Here is an 18,211-nt window from a genome sequence, read left to right as displayed (position 1 = left end):
CATGCAGACATTATCATTTTCGGAAAACTTTTTTTTTTTTTCCCAACTTTATTAATCAAACTCTGGTTATACATTCAAACAAATTCCATAGAAAAAGCCTTTTTATTCCAGGCTGAGCAACAACATCACTGATTTGAATATTTGTAAAGAACATTGTAAAAATGAAAAAAAAAAAAAAATTAAAATAAGTAACAAAATAAAGTCAGAGGTCTAATTAGGAATCAATGCATTCAAATTTTCAAAAAACACATGTTGACGTTATCATTTTCGGAAAACTTTTTTTTTTTCCCAACTTTGTTAATCAAACTCTGGTTATACTCTACCAGCCAAAAGTTTGGACTCACTTTCTCATTTAAATGGCATGAGATGGACCACAGATGGCCGACCAGTGCTCAGCATCACTGGAAACTCCTTCAAGACTGTTGGAAAACATTTCAGGTGACTACCTCATGAAGCTCATTGAGAGAATACCAAGAATGTGCAAAGCAGTAACAAATGCAAAACGTGTCTATTTTGAAGAATCTGAAATATAAAACATGTTTTGAGTTATGTCACACTTTTTTAACTACATAATTCCATATGTGTTTATTCATAGTTTTGATACCTTCAGTGAGAATCTACAATGTAGATAGTCATGAAATAAAGAAAAAATAGGTGAGTCCAAACTTTTGACTGGTAGTGTACATTCAAACAAATTCCATAGAAAAAGCCTTTTTTTCCAGGCTGAGCAACAGCATCACTTATTTGAACAGTATTTGTAAAGAACATTGTAAAAATTAAAAACTAAATAAATTAAAATAAAATAAATAACAAAATAAAGTCAGAGGCAGGGCTGTAAGAAAATATCTGTATCGCAGTATATCGCGATATTTCACTTCAAGATACTGTATTGATATTAAAAAGTACTGTATTGATATTTTTAGGTATTTATTCAAATGCAGACATGGTGGAGGTTCATTTTTGTTTTTTATTTTTCAAGCTGTTTCTATATTCACATGGGTATTTTGTTCTGTTGTTTATTATTCTACAAAAGTACTATTGTGATACTGCAGGTCATAAATGTAATTTTTTTTAAACTGATAACGCTGTTTTGTTAAATAAGGGATAATTCAAGCATCCTAAAAGCACTTTTTACTGTCTGAAAGAGGCAAATGTTAGGTTTTTTTTATTGGGAATGCACAAAAATAATGTTCTGATGTTAGATGATTCTTTTCGCAATAGAATACCAACACTTAAGCAGAATCTGAAACTGCAATGTCTGTAAAACATTATTTACTTATTTATTTGTGTGTTTTTTTTGTACTCGTAAACCTACATGTTAAAACTTTATTTATCCAAATGCTGCTCTATAAATTTCTCCAGGAAATAGTCTTTTAAAAAAAAGAAACAACACAAAAAAAATCGCTTTGTTAACAGTATCGTGATATATCGCGATATGTCGTATTGTGATCCGAGTGTTGTGATTGTATCACCAGATTCTTGCCGATACACAGCCCTATTTAAGATGTGTTTTTAAAAACAACATGATGACGTGTTAACATCTCTTGTGGAGGTAACGTATTCCAGTGTGAAACGGCTCGGTATAAAAACGTCTTTTTTCAAAGTAGAAGTCGCATTCGAGGCATGTCTGGTGTTCAGCCCATGTCTGTTCCAGGTCATCTGTCGTTTAGACAATAGCAAATGTGATCTGCAGTGGGCCGGACCAGTGGAATAATAACAGAATAATATAGAAATAATGTCAGCTCCAAACTTTCTTCTATGCTTTAGAGCAGGGCTGTCAAACATGCGGCCCGGGGGCCAAATGCGGCCCACGGTAGATTCCAATCCGGCCCCCGGGATGAATTTGAATTCCACAGCAGAGTGTTCCCAGAATATTTAAGTAGCCTGCACTAAAAAAAAGTGGCCTGCACAACTTTGTGTGTTGAGTTATCGCGGAGCGGAATGTGCCACCGCACACCGCAGGCACACCTCACCTAGGGGTTAGTGGGGTCATCCCCCCCCCCCCCCCCCCAAGAAAATGTAGATAATTTGGTGTTATTTGGTGGCCTCTGGTGCATTTTAATTGTGTAATATTACTTATTTGTAGCACTTGTATTGTCATGAGATTTGTGTGTTTAAGTACGGTTTCCATCAAAATGTGACATTGAAAAATACACAATGTTACAGAGCTGTTTTAAGTTCACAATGTTCATGCAGACTGCACTTTCACCAGCAGCATGTGTGTCTGCTCTCTTAGTAAACCTTTGGAGTATCCTGTCTGGCTTGGAACATAACTGCATGTTTAGCATAAATGTTGTGCATTTTTTCTGTGTGATTGGTTTTGGAGAAAAAAAAAAAAAAAGTGTGTATATATATATATATATATATATATATATATATATATATATATATATTTAAATTAAAGCTATACTGTATGATGTGGCATTTTTACACTTTTCTTTTGTCATCTTCAAATGCTCCTAATAAGCGTGTGTCAAACTAAAATGTAAAACAAATCCACCAGGTATTGAAACTCAAAAATGTTTAAATCTCATATTTCTGATAAAAGTCTGACCAATCATTTTATTCGGTCCAAATGAAATAATTGGCTGAACCTGACTGAGCCTCCTGTCAATCATCCATTATGGCCGTCCCCACATCCCATATGTGTCCCTCTGAATCTGAGCTTCACTCACCCTGCTCCTGCTGTCACTGACCACAGTCTACTGTCTAGGATGTGAATGGATAGAACTGACATGCACATGTGGAAGGAAAAAACGGATTTATGAACAGAAACAACAACTAAGGAGAACAAACAGGAGTCTGATGAATGAAGGATGGAGATAAAAGTCCAGTAGTCTGGTGGACTGGACTGAACAGACAGGTCAAAGCTCAGCTTTTATGACAGTGGGACTCATACAGGTACATGTACCTGGTGTCACACATGTAGGATTATGTGGATGAGAAATGTACGGACTAGGAAACCTCAAATGTCCACGGAAAATTCGTGGAGGCCGCACGTTCACAGTGTGCACGCCCGTCGCCTGGACACCTCATCTCCATGGTGGAGTGAAGATACTGAGCCAGTACTGCACAGACCACACCCTTAAATACAGACCACACCCTTAAATACAGACCAGACCCTTAAATACACACCAGACCCTTAAATACAGGCCAGACCCTTAAATTCAGACCAGACCCTTAAATACAGACCACACCCTTAAATACAGACCAGACCCTTAAATACAGGCCAGACCCTTAAATTCAGACCACACCCTTAAATACAGACCAGACCCTTAAATACAGACCAGACCCTTAAATACAGACCACACCCTTAAATACAGACCAGACCCTTAAATACAGACCACACCCTTAAATTCAGACCAGACCCTTAAATTCAGACCAGACCCTTAAATACAGACCACACCCTTAAATACAGACCACACCCTTAAATACAGACCAGACCCTTAAATACAGACCACACCCTTAAATACAGACCACACCCTTAAATTCAGGGTCTACTGATGGAACAGGAGCTGCGGCAGGTGGATGATGTATCTGATTACTGAGGGAGGGGTCTGCGGACACACTGAAGCAGACCGGACCTCCGCCTCTGTTTCCTCTGTGCGCATCAGGTGAGAGGAGGAGCCTCAGAGCTCAGGCAGAGGGAAGTGGGCGGGGCTTTGGAGGGAGGCGGGTTGTTCATGTTCAGACTTTTCCTAAGTGTAGTGACAAATGCCACATCAGTAGGTAGAGCTTTAACACAAGTTAAATAGTAATAATTGGTGATGGATTTGAATTCCCTGCACAAACTATGTGTGAGACGTTACCTAGGGGAGCAAAGCCTTATGGGAACCCAGGCACTAGAAGGTTCAGTGGAGGTGGAGGCTCTGAAAAATACAATATCAATTATATAGCAGCTCAGAACATTACTGAAAATGGCAAAATTAGATCTATACGGCAGGACCCAGAATATTTTCTAAGTCCGGACATGAAAAAAAATTGGCCAGAATTTCTCCTGTGTTTTGTCATTTCACTTATTCATAAAAGTTAATAGAACAAATACAAAAGGTTTGTGAAATGTTTACATTCATGAGCTGAGATCTATTTTAGTAATGTTTGTGGAGAGAACAACAGTTGTCAAGCATAGATCTAGATCGGGGTCTGCAACCTTTATTATCAGTCAGAGCCATTTTGGCCCCTCCCTCTTCCACCAAAAAAAATAGTCTGGAGCCGCAAAAAATAACAGAGCTTATAAACTTTTAAAAGTTTTAATCTTTTTTACGTTTTATCTGTTCCAACCACTGAATACAACAAACAGAAGTGTAGTGTGGAATGGATTCTGGAGTATGATTACTCTAAAAGTACACAGTACAAGTATTTCATAGTATTTGTGCTAATAGTATATGAAGTACTAATACCAAAAATACTAAATTCACGAGGTACTCATTGGAGAAAAAAAAAATTATTCATCATTGAATTTAGTCTTAAATCCTATTTCAGATGAAAAAACAAACATTTTTGGAGCTTGGAAGGGATTTTTGAGTGTGATTACTTCAAAAGTACACAGTAAAAGTAGTTCATAGTATTTTTGCTAATAGTATTTGAAGTACTAATACCAATTGTAAAAAATTCATGTGGTACTTATTGGAAATCATAATTTTATTCATCATTGAATTTAGTCTTAAAGCCTATTTCAGACGAAAACAAACATTTTTGTATCTTGGAATGGAATCTGTTGTAGGATTACCCCAAAAGTACACAGTACTTATACTCATTCAGTTGCTCTATGAAAAGTATTGCTATTTATGAAAATTATTCTCTTCAAAACTCAACACTGCCTCCGCAGTTCCCAGTTGGACCGCTCCTTATTCTCCCGGAAAATGGACAGAATTGTGTGAGTAATATCCAAAGGACGGACAGAACCCTCCGTCCGTATCCGTCTGCGTCTTTAACCTAGAGCAGAAATGAGCCCTGACTTTTGTTGTCTGGAAGGCACATTTGCTCCATGCAGCTCATCTACCGTAATTGTCGAATAAGTAGCGCACAAGAAAAACGCTAGCAGCTGGACTGACCGCAGTAAAGGGAGGAGCCACTACAAGGAGGAGGAAGAGCCGCAGGTTGCCGACCCCTGATCTAGATGTATTGTCAGTAAATACCTGTTCTCTGCTTCTTTATTAAACCAAACTGTGTCTGCTGGCCTTTGATGATCTCTTGCTTCCTCTTGGAAGACACTGTCTGACATAAAACAATCCATTTATTCACTTTTACTCTCATCAGCACCATTTCCATTCCCGCCCTTACTGCACGCTTCATGCATACTTCTGTTGTTTTCTTCTTTGACCTGTTCGCGGTAGAAAGCTACACGGAGCGCGCTCGGCTGTTTCCGGAGACTTCGAGTGCTTCGGGATCATTGTGTGACAACTTGGAAGTTGCACCACACACACACACACACACACACACACCTGACATGCCTGTTAGCCTCTGGATCCACCCCGGAAATTGTCGCCACGTCGTCGTCACCTGATTCGCCTGGAGTTGGCAGTAGTTTTTAAATCCCCCCCCCCCCATATCCGCATTTAGCGTCGGAGCAACAGCTCGTTAGAACAGACAAAAGTACGGCAGTTAATCTCGTTCCCAACTCTGTTCATCTCCGTCCGTTTGTCCCTCTGGTCCATCACACCCATCCATCCACTGCAGCAAAGACAGTCACACACCAGCAATCCAGCAGCAAACCCCGGACCGGAATACCGACTGACTGGACTGGACTGAATGACAGACTGACTGACTGCGACTGGACATTGGAGCGGTGTGAGTAATTTATTTATTTTTTTCCTGCCCTCTTGTTTTTTTTTTTTTGAAGGCCTTGAATGAACTGTGCTCTTACTTGTTTTTATTTTGTTTTTTTCCAAGGAACTGAACGGACTAATTTATTATTTATTTTTTTCCCCTTTTTTGAGAAACTAAAAACCCGGAGTGGAATTTTTTATTTAAATGAACTGTGGAATTTTTGCTTGGTTGGTGGATTTTGTTGAGTTTGGACTTTGGGGGGGCAACTGTTGGGTTTGAATTTGTGTGTTTTTTTTTTATATAATCATTGTTTAATACATGATTTTGAATTTTAAATGGTTTAAAGGTGTGCTTTCTTTTTTGTCATTTAATGTGTAGGGTGTGGGTTTAATTCAGACTCCCATCCTTTGTGTGGTTTGAGACATACACAACAGACTGACTTAAACTGACTAACATAACATCTTATATGTCAGGAGAGAGACCTGGCTGGCACCCCTAAAAAAAAAAAAATCAATATAATAAAATAATAAAAAATAAATTAATAAATTAAAGCTCAAACTTAAACTGTCACAATTGGGTTCACACTTCCAGTCAAAACAAAGATGGCGTCATGTGGGGTAAAAGTTGGGAAGACGACAAACAAAAAATTGCAATTATTTCAACTTTTAAACTATGTCATCTCAAATCGGTAAGAATATTTCATTTAGATTGATAAAAAGTAACCTGCAGACAGGAGGGTGGCAATCTGCGATTCCACAGGCGCTCTTGGAACACTGATTATTATTATTATTATTAGTAGTAGTAGTATAAAACTACAGCAACTCTGTTTGGACAAAACTGATTTGTAGTAGTTCATATTATTTGTGCTAATAGTATATGAAGTACTAATACCAAAAATACCAAATTCATGAGGTACTTATTGGAAAAATTAATTTTATTCATCTTTGTATTTAGTCTTAAAGCCTATTTCAGTTGAAAAAACACACTTTTGAAGTTTGGAAGGGATTTTTGAGTATGATTACTCCAAAAGTACACAGTAAAGGTAGTTCATAGTATTTGTGCTAATAGTTTGTAAAGTAGTAATACTAAATATACCAAATTCATAAAGGACTTATTGGAAAAATTAATTTTATTCATCATTGAATTTAGTCTTTTCCACTATTTCAGATGAAAACGACTTTTGTAGCTTGGAATGGATTCTGGAGTATGATTACTCCAAAAGTACACAGTAAAAGTAGTTCATAGTATTTGTGCTAATAGTATATGAAGTACTAATTCCAAAAATACCAAATTCATGAGGTACTTATTGGAAAAAATAATTGTATTCATCATTGAATTTAGTCTTACAGCCTACTTCAGACCAAAAAAACAAACACTTTTTGAGCTTGGAAGGGATTTTTGAGTATGATTACTCCAAAAGTACACTGTAAAAGTAGCTCATAATATTTGTGCTAATAGTATATGAAGTACTAATACCAAATATACCAAATTCACAAGTTACTTATTGGAAAAAATAATTGTATTCATCATTGAATTTAGTCTAAAAGCCTATTTCAGATGAAAACAAACACTTTTGAAGCTTGGAAGGGATTTTTAAGTATGATTACTCCAAAAGTACACAGTACTCCCTCAAAGTGACACTCAGTTAAAATTCACCGTTACAAATGTATTTTGGTTCCTTGTAAGAGGTGAAATCCTTTATTTTGACTGAATTAGTGTTTGACGGTCGGACTGTGGCTATGGATCACAGATCTGTATTCGCAAATTTAAATGATACAATATGGAAGTAAATCGGTGTCATCAGAGTTTGAATTATAAAAGACATTGAATTTGTAGCACAGACTTTTTTTGCACTGAAATTAAGTATCTGATTTTTTTTTATTTGCACTGAAATTCAGTATCTGAATTTTTTTATTTGCACTGAAATTAAGTATCTGATTTTTTTTTTTTTTTGCACTGAAAATAAGTATCTGAATTGTTAGTCTCTGAATTCAACTGTTCATAAATTTAGAATTAAAAAGATTCAGATGCAATAAATTCAGATGCAAAAAATAAACAGTGGATATACTACTACTACAAATACAAGTACTACCAGTGGATATACTACTACTACAAATACAAGCACTACCAGTGGACAAACTGCTACTACAAATGCAAGTATTAACAGTGGATGTACTACTACTACAACTGTTAGTACAATAGAATTTGTACATTATTGAATCTGCATCAGTTTTCAAATGTACAATAAGAATATTGAGTTTTTACACACATTCAGGCCTTCAAAACTTCCTGCAAAGCTTTAAAATAATATAGTACTACTACTACTACTACTGATGATGATGATGATGATGTTGATGATGATAATAATAATAATAATAATAATAATGATGATAATAACAATACTACTACTACTACTACTACTACTACTACTAATAATAATAATAATAATAATATGAGGGCTACTACTACTACTACTAATTATAATAATGATGATGATGATGATAATAATAGAGAACATTACAGATACAATAGGACCTTTGCTGCCAATTCTCAGCCCTTGGACCCTAATAATGCATTTAATTCATCTAATTTAGTTCCAGTGAACAAACGAAACAGTTATTTTCTGTGTTTTGTGATTTTGTAACTATTTAAAGAATGTGCCAACACTGGAGAGAACCTGACATTTTTAACATCTTTCAATATTTCTGTTATTATTTGTTACTTTCTGGTCTCATGCGGATCTCTTAACGAGAAACCATCGAATATCGGCTGTCTTGAAAATGTTTCATCGATTGCCTAACTAGTGGATTTTGTCTCTCTGCTTAATCTGGTTCCAGACAGATGTGTTTGTTCTGTTCTGTTCTATTGCATTTCAGTGACCACCTCTTCTGTTTCTGTGTGTTTATATGTAGAAAGAAGCCAAAGGTGGATTTGAACTGAAACCTGAAAGTCATATCTGGAGGAAGACCAGGATCACCTGATTCCAGCAAAAATGGATGGAAGACCCACCTGTGACCAGTGTGGAAAGACTTTCACCAGAATGAGTGTGCTGAAGGAACACCAACGCATCCACACTGGAGAAAGAACATACAACTGTGACCAGTGTGGGAAGACTTTCACCTATCCAAGTCACTTAAAAATGCACCAACGCATTCACACTGGAGACAAACCATATAGTTGTGACCAGTGTGGGAAGACTTTCAGCACAGCAGGTAGCCTAAAAAGACACCAACGCATCCACAGTGGAGAAAACGTATGTGAATGTGACCTGTGTGGAAAGACTTGCAGCTCAGCAAGTTACCTAAAAGTCCACAAACGCACCCACACTGGAGAAAGACCATATGAGTGTTATCAGTGTGGGAAGACTTTTTCCACATCGGGTGTGCTCAAAGCCCACCTACGCACGCACACTGGTGAAAGACCATATTGGTGTGAGCAGTGTGGGAAGACTTTCACTGGAAATTCTGGGCTTAAAACCCACCAACTCATCCACACAGGACAAAGTTCATATGAATGTGACCAGTGTAGAAAGACTTTCACCTCAGTATATTACCTTAAAATCCACCAACGCATCCACACTGGAGAAAAACCATATAGATGTGACGAGTGTGGGAAGACTTTCGTCGGACTGACTGGGCTTAAAGCCCACCGACGTGTCCACACTGGAGAAAGACCATATAAGTGTGATCAGTGTGGGAAGGCTTTCCCCACATTGGGTGTGCTTGAAGTCCACCAACGCACGCATACCGGAGAAAAACCATATTATTGCAAAGAGTGTGGGAAGAGTTTTTCCCAATTATGTGGGCTTAAATCCCACCTGCGCACCCACACTGGAGAAAGACCATATAGATGTGACAAGTGTGGGAAGACTTTCAGCGTAACATCTGCACTTAGAAACCACAAAAGCACCCACACAGGAGAAAGACCATATCCATGTGACCAGTGTGGGAAGGCTTTCACCAGAATGAGTGGGCTTGAAATCCACCAACGCACCCACACCGGAGAAAAACCACATGACTGTGACCAGTGTGGGAAGACTTTCGCCACAATGCGTTCACTGAAGGAACACCAACGCATCCACACTGGAGAAAAACCATATGGCTGTGACAAGTGCGGGAAGGCTTTTACCACTTTGAGTGTGCTGAAAAACCACAGACGCACTCACACCAGAGAAAGACCGTATGTTTGTGACCAGTGCGGGAAGACTTTCACCAGAAAGCATTATCTTAATGTTCACCAATGCACGCACACAGGAGAAAGACCATATGAATGTGACCAATGCGGGATGGCTTTCACCTCAACGAAAACACTTCAAATCCACCAACGCATCCACACTGGGGAAAGACCATTTGACTGTGACCAGTGTGGGAAGAATTTCACCATGACAAATCATTTAAAAATCCACCAACGCATCCACACTGGAGAAAAACCTTATGGCTGCGACCAGTGTGGGAAGGCTATCACCAAAAGTAGTGGGTTTAAAGTCCACCAATGCACCCATACCAGAGAAAAACCATATAACTGTGACCAGTGTGGGAAGAGTTTCACCAGAATGAAATCGCTTAAACTCCACAAACTCATCCACGAAGGAAAAAGACCATATAAACATCACCAGTTTCAAAACGCTTCCACCGAGAAGAGCGAACCTAAAGTCCACCAACGCATCCACACTGGAAAAAGACCGTATGACTGTGGCCAGTGTGGGAAGACTTTCAAATTCTTTTCTGCTTTACATTATCACCGCTTTACTCACCACAAGAAGTTGATGTACCCCTGTGCTGGGTGCGCCAAGATTTTCTGGTCACCTTCCTCTTGCAACCGTCACCAGTCAAAATGTACTAAACGTAAACGTGGCAAACATTTGCACAAAAGACAAAAACTGAACAGTTGTACTGAAAAGCACAGATGTGAATCATCAACGTCTGGACCAAACAGTATCTCAGCGTCAGATGAGAAGAAGAAACGCAGTGTGTGTGAACCAGCAGCACCCACTTCTTCTGACAAGAATATCAGACTTCAAAACCTCCAGATCAGACTTCACAGGATCCAGCTGTGAAGACAAACACCAGACTGAAAGCTGTGTTTTGTGTTCTTCAGAGTACAGAAGTGGGTTCTAATGCACCACTTTCACAAAACAGTGACATCACAGAAGCGCCACTATGGTGGCCCAGAGGTGTAACAACCCAAAAAATTATCCACTGTAAGAAAAAAAGAGAACAGCCTAAAAAATTATTCCCTATAAGTAAAGAAAGAGAACAGCCCAAAAAATGACCCACTATAAGAAAAAAGAGAAAAGCCCAAAAAATGACCCAGTATAAGACAAAAAAAAATATCATCATCCACCTTTTCAATTAAGGGGGCGCTGTTTACCCAAAAGGTCTCTTGCTTTAAATTTAAGGCCACCACAAAAAAATAAAAGCATAGGCTGAAATTTTTAAGACCTTCAGCAAATGTGGCTAATGCTAACAAAAGTAACCCACCAGAAGTGGAGGTCAGTGCGCTTAAAAATAGTTAGTCTAAAAATAGTGGTTAATTAATTTGGTTGTCTTTTTTTCTTATAGTGGATAGTTTTTTGGACTGTTGTCTTTTTTTTCTTATAGTAGATAATTTTTTGGGCTGTTCTTTTTTTCTTTTAGTGGATAATTTTTTGGGCTGTTGCACCGCTGGGCCACCGTACTCCACCCACCACCAGGTGAAAAGTTCAACTCGTGGACGTCAACAGCCTGGTTTCTATGGCGATACTACTTCTGATTGACTTTGTGGACATTAAATCAGTCAGAGGTCGCGTGAACCGGAAATATTCCGTTATTGATGGATTTATTTAATTTTTTTAATGACAGGAAATTTTGAAGGTTGTCCGTTATTTTGACAGATTAAAGTACTGAGCGTTATCGACCAAAGGAGCGGTGCAGACCACCACCAGAGGAAGAAAAAACCAAACCTGTGTCTCATTTGTCTTTTCTCTTCCTGCTGAAGCCAAACTTTTAAACCTTACCAGAGAAAACACTGCAATATTAGTATCACAGTAGTGTTCCCTCTGTCGTCTACAGGTTTGGTATTACTGACTTTTTTCTTCTTCTTCTTCTTCTTCTTCTTCTTCGTTAAACTTTCCTCTTCTTCGTGGTATTTGTTCAGTATGGTTAATTCAGAGTGGCGCCCCCTGGTGGATTAATAGACAAACGCTCATTCCACTGGTAAATTTATTTTATATTAAATCTCATGAACATCAGTGGTCAGAATAATTGTATTTATAAGTCTATCATTTATTATTTTGTTTTACATTAGATTAGAAATAAAAATAGTTTAGATGAAAATGTTGACTTAAGTTAATTTTTTATGACTTTTTTTGTATGAAACTGAAGCCAGATTGAACATGTTTTTAACTCAAAATGAACCAGAATGAAAGAAAAACACTGGACCCAGACTGGACCAGACTGGACCAGACTGGACCCAGACTGGACCAGACTGGACCCAGACTGGACCAGACTGGACCAGACTGGACCCAGACTGGACCAGACTGGACCTAGACTGGACCCAGACTGGACCAGACTGGACCCAGACTGGACCAGACTGGACCTAGACTGGACCCAGACTGGACCAGACTGGACCTAGACTGGACCAGACTGGACCTAGACTGGACCCAGACTGGACAAGACTGGACCCAGACTAGACCAGACTGGACCTAGACTGGACCCAGACTGGACAAGACTGGACCCAGACTAGACCAGACTGGACCTAGACTGGACCCAGACTGGACCAGACTGGACCTAGACTGGACCCAGACTGGACCAGACTGGACCTAGACTGGACCCAGACTGGACAAGACTGGACCCAGACTAGACCAGACTGGACCTAGACTGACCCAGACTCGACCAAGACTGGACCAGACTGAACCCAGACAAGACCAGACTGGACCTAGACTGGACCCAGACTGGACCAGACTGGACCTAGACTGGACCAGACTGGACCTAGACTGGACCCAGACTGGACCTAGACTGGACCCAGACTGGACCCAGACTGGACCAGACTGGACCTAGACTGGACCCAGACTGGACCTAGACTGGACCCAGACTGGACCTAGACTGGACCCAGACTGGACCAGACTGGACCAAGACTGGACCCAGACTGGACCTAGACTGGACCTAGACTGGACCCAGACTGGACCCAGACTGGACCTAGACTGGACCAGACTGGACCCAGACTGGACCCAGACTGGACCTAGACTGGACCAGACTGGACCAGACTGGACCTAGACTGGACCAGACTGGACCAAGACTGGACCCAGACTGGACCCAGACTAGACCTAGACTGGACCAGACTGGACCAGACTGGACCTAGACTGGACCAGACTGGACCAGACTGGACCTAGACTGGACCCAGAAAACCCAGAGTGGAATTTTTAGTTGAAAACGAACTGAACTGTTTTCTTTTTAGGCCCGAGCCGAGTAAAGCCGGCGCAGGGCCTATTGAGTCTGCAGTGGGCGCATGGGGACAAAATCACCAGTGACGCGGTCGCCTTTCTCCACTGTCGCCACTCTCACACACATTCACATTCACGGCACTGAGACCTTTCTGAAGATGTACATGACATGTGCACAAATCACATATTTACACCTGCTCACAATGAATGGGAGTCAATGGGACATGCCCAGTCGCGGTCAATCATGTGTGTGTAAGTGCACGACACGTGACATCTGACCCCACAGACATGTGGGGGAGCTCGAGAGCTTTCAAATAAGGCCAAATATGTGGTTGCTGTGGTTGCCATAGAAACGGCTATATTGTTCTTGTTCTTGCTCAGATTCATATTTTTCTCCTGCGCTTTGAGCTCAATTTTGACCCTCTGAACATTTACGAAAACTCACCAAATTTTGCCTAAAATTCAGAGGCGTGAGAAATTGAATTTAAATATAGGTTTCGTAGAGGTCGGTAAAGAAATGTTGCGGCAGCGCCCCCTTGAAAAGTGGAAATGCATTGCGCCAATGGGAGCTCGTCCAACATAAAGTTTGTCGTAGAGCCACGAAAATCGGTACACAGATTCATCATGAGGAGACAAACAAAAAATATTATTATGGCCACGCCCCTAAACCAACCCTTAGTCGGCCATATTGGATTGAAATTTCCAAAATGCTGAGTCAGCGTTTTCGCTGATGTTGTATTTTAACTATCTCCTACTAAGCCGTTTGGCCGAATGAGCTCAAAATCGGTGTACAGTATCTAGAGAAGTGGGACATCAAAGGTTATACGAATTTTTTTAATCGGTGTCACCGTTTTTGTGCGACGAGGTTAAAAACTTTGCAAAGTTTTTTCGAAAATTTGCCATCACAAAAATTGCTTCAGCTCAGACATACGAACACCGATTTGGCTCAAATTTGACTCAGATGTCTATCTCCCAGGCCTACACCCATTTATCCAAAAAATTTGAAATTCGGTGCCATAGCGCCCCCTACAATTTTACCTTTACGAAAATTACTTCATGTTAGACATACGAACACCAATTTGGCTCAAATTTGAATCAGTTGTCAGTCTCCCAGGCCTACAGTCATTTATCAAAAGAAATTGCCACTTTGCTCAGTAGCGCCCCCTACAAATTTACCTTCACGAAAATTGCATCAGTTCGGACATACGAACACTGATTTGGCTCAAATTTGACTCAGTGGTACATCTCGCAGGCCTACACCCATTCAACGGAAGAAATTTAATTTTAGCTTACAGATTTACTTATACAAAACTTTCTTTAGTTCGGACATACAAACAAAGATTTGCTTCAAATTTGAATCAGTTGTCAATCTCCCAAGCCTACACCCATTCATCTGAAGACATTGAAATTTGGTGCTAGGGTGCCACCAGCTGAACGATGGACATACTTCCACTGGACGTGCCCGTGGCGAGGGCCTTTAGATGCCGCTTGCGGCTTTAATTCTTCTTCTTTTTCTTCTGAGAGACTGAAACTAACAGCGGAGTGGAAATTTTGAGTTGGTTGGTGCTTTTTTTAGAGTTTGGATTTTTTTGTTGTTGTTGTTGTTTTGGGGGGGGGGTTGTGTGTTTGAATTTGCGTGCCTTAAGTTTTGCAATACATGATTTTGAATTTGAATTGGTTTGTGTGATTTCTTTTGTTGTCGTTTAATGTGCAGGGTGTTGGTTTGAACCAGACTGGCATCCTGTGAGTGGGTTTGAGGTACAACGAACAAACATAAAGTCAATAATCAACGACAACGTGCCCCCCCCCCCCCAGCAGGAGAAGAAAAGGACCCAGACCCCCCCACCCACCACCCAGGAAACGAGCAACACCACCGCGAGTCCCCCCAAAGCACAGCAGCCGAACACAGCCCCAGCACCAACCACAACCCATAACAGCAACACCCCCCCCCCCCAGCTGATCCAGGCCCCACCCCCGACCACAACCCCCATGTGCACACGCCCATCTCTTGTCTGTTTACTATCCCCATGTTTGGGATCTGGTTTTTCAGCTCTCCTTCATCTGTCCATTATTTTTTTCACTTTCACCTACTATAAAAACAGAAAAGGAAAAAAAAACACCAAAACATATATAAAATCCCATTTGATAAATGTATGTAATTTATTACATAAATAACACACAGATGTTTAACGAACCTTTTCAAAGACTTTAAAAGTGAATATTGGTTCAAATATTAGGTACAGAAAATTAAAATTGTAATAAATTAAAACTAGACTCAGATATTTGACATAAAAGCAGATCTGTACATCGGTGTTTTCTCTGGAAAAGTGCGGTAATCAAACACAGTTATCATGAGAATTAGAATTTAAACGGTAATACTAACCGTCTGACATTTTACCGCCGTTTATCATTATACCGGTCATCGTTACATCCCTGATGGAAACCATGTTTTCAGTCTGTGTAACGCACTGAAGCTGCTCTGCCTTCGCAGATACGGACACCACCGCTGGAGTCCAGATGGTGTGTTGGATTTATATGTGAAGTGGGAGCATGGAGCTTCGTAAACGTACCGTCCGAACTCAGCCCTTCCCAGTTTAAAAACTAGGACATCAGGGAACATGGAATTAAAAAAAAAAACCTGACAGTTATTGAAATAAAAGGAAAATTCCAACGTTTATGCTTGTAGATGCTAGATTTCAATGCTTTTCCGACTTCAAAACTCTGGTTTACGAGCAAAACTGAACGCACCATTAGTGGTAGGCATGTAAGACGGCTCAAACCGCAGGATGTTCATGGATCAGCTGTGCACTGGTATTAACCGACGATTATGGGGAGAATCGAACACCGTCCTGTCCAAACTCAGCTTGGATCTGCAATGTAAAAAAAATAATAATAAAAAAAACTGTGAGAAAAAGGTATTTTTCCAGCAGCAGGGGTGTCGGAAAAATACTGTTAAATAACAGAAAATAACCTTCTCATAAAAATACAGTAATTTTCCATCATTAAAATACAGTTTTTTGCCCTAACTTTACATTTTGCATTTTTTTGACTTTTTAATGTTTAATAAAGAATATTTACATGTGTTAAAACAATCAAATTACCCATATATATATGTATATATATATATATATATATATATGTGTGTGTGTGTGTGTGTGTGTATATATATATATATATATATATATATATATATACAGGGTGTCACATAAGTCTCCATACATAGGAAAAATATACATTTCTTGAGATAAACCATTTTAATTTATATAATATCCTCTATGCCAGTGTTTCCCATCCACTGTGCGGTAAAAAATCCTCAGGTGTGCCGTGGAAGATGATTCAATTTGACCTGACTGGTACTGGAAGAACAGCGGGATATAGATCCATACGCACTAATGATCCACTCAACCACAACAGTCTCCTGTTTGCCTTTGCAAAAATAAAAATAACAGTGAAAGTGAACCAGCCCCGATGCAGTGCATTCTGGTGTTAAAGCCCCCCCCCCCTCACTAGTAACGCGCGGATTAGCGAGTAACCCCCAAACCCCAGGTATCAGGTTGGGGCAGGGGGGATATGCCTCCCATACTATTACACATGGGACTTCAATCCGGGGGTTCGTCTGAGGGGGCGTTGACGAACCGCTCTCAGCTTTGTTGTTCCAAACACTCTGTGACAATGTGCCCCCCCCCCCCCCCCCCCCCCAGCCCCCCAAAAAAAGAGAGACTCAGAGCTGTTGAGGAATATTTGTGTGTCTTTCTTCAATTCCTGTAAGAATATGAGCTTTGTGTTCAACTAAACAGGTCCAGGTTTCACACCGAGTAAGTACATTGAGACTAGATTTGTAGAATATTTCTGTAAATACACTTTTTGTGACATTTTTGTTTGGTGGTGTGCCTTGTGATCTTTCTAAAGAAAATATGTGCCGTGGCTCAAAAAAGGTTGGGAAACACTGCTCTATATGACTGCCATTTTGTCAGGAACACATTTCAAGGTGTGTCCTCCACTGCTGAAGAACTAAAAAGAAGAAATATAAAGAAATACATGTTAGAACCATATGTATTATGTCTCCTATGTATGGAGACTTATGGGACACCCTGTATATATATATATATATATATATATATATATATATATATATATATATATACATATATATATGTATATGTGTGTGTGTGTACACACTATATGGAAAAAAAGGGAAAACACAATAATACACTATAAAAAAAAAGAAAAATACAATAATACACTGAGAAAAAAAGGAAAAACAATAATACACTGTAAGAAAAAATACACTATAAGAAAAAAAAAGAAATAACAGTAATTCACTTGAAAAACACGTAGACTCAAGGATGTTAAAAAACTACAATAATGTTGGTTAAATGGATCGTTGTTCCAAACTTTTCCATTATTATTCCACCAGAAGAGTAACTTTGCTGATCCCTGGATAACGTCTACGTGATGCAAAGTACTAAATGGGTGTCTCTGTATCTACTCAGATGCCCAGTGAAGTTTGAAGGGCTAGGGTAAAAACCCAGACTGCCGGGAGATGGGGGTTCACTTATACGGTAAAAGACTTACCACTTGAAGTCGGTGTCGGAGAAACACAACAGGAGAATGAAGAAAAATTCCCCAAAAGGCAAGGTTGAGATTGAAAAAGTTCAACCAAGAGCTTTGTTTAGTTCTTCAGGCAAAAGTTCCAAAAGGATCTAGCATCAAACACACATTTCATCACAGAGAAAAAGCAAAAGCCCACCACAATAAGAGTTTCCTTTGTTCCTTTTTCTAGTCTTTAGTGACTGTTGGACACTCCTATTATTCAATGACGTCATTGGTCGTCTGCTTATTATTGGTTAATCCTAGTTTCTGGGCAGAACATGTCAGTCACTCCAGAAGCTAATTCTAAGAAAAGCACATGTTTTTGCATGTGCACCGCTTTGGCTTAGCACCTGCACTGTTAGGCTAGCATGTCTGGACCACACAAATCCGCTAGTTCACAGGTGTCAAACATGCGGCCCGGGGGCCAAA

General features: G+C 39.7%; 1 protein-coding gene across 1 annotated transcript; it reads left to right on the top strand.

The window, feature by feature from the left end:
• Positions 1-8,809: 8,809 nt before the first annotated feature.
• LOC115431735 (oocyte zinc finger protein XlCOF6-like) lies at positions 8,810-11,025 on the top strand. The gene is made up of 2 exons (XM_030152369.1): positions 8,810-9,182; positions 9,687-11,025. The coding sequence occupies exons 1-2, from the start codon at positions 8,810-8,812 to the stop codon at positions 10,823-10,825; spliced, it is 1,512 nt and encodes a 503-aa protein (XP_030008229.1). The 3' UTR covers positions 10,826-11,025.
• The last annotated feature ends 7,186 nt before the right edge of the window (positions 11,026-18,211 follow it).

The sequence above is a fragment of the Sphaeramia orbicularis genome, chromosome 2 (assembly GCF_902148855.1).
Source record: "Sphaeramia orbicularis chromosome 2, fSphaOr1.1, whole genome shotgun sequence".
NCBI classification, from domain to species: Eukaryota; Metazoa; Chordata; class Actinopteri; order Kurtiformes; family Apogonidae; genus Sphaeramia; species Sphaeramia orbicularis.
Note: the sequence above shows the minus strand (reverse complement) of the source record. Positions and strands in the feature narration are given on the sequence as shown.

Excerpts from the sequence above, each read along its gene's own strand:
- LOC115431735 (XM_030152369.1), top strand. The coding sequence starts at position 8,810 with ATGAGTGTGCTGAAGGAACACCAACGCATCCACACTGGAGAAAGAACA. Across the intron at positions 9,183-9,686 it reads CCACCTACGCACGCACACTG|GAGAAAGACCATATCCATGT; the intron begins GTGAAAGACCAT and ends GCACCCACACAG.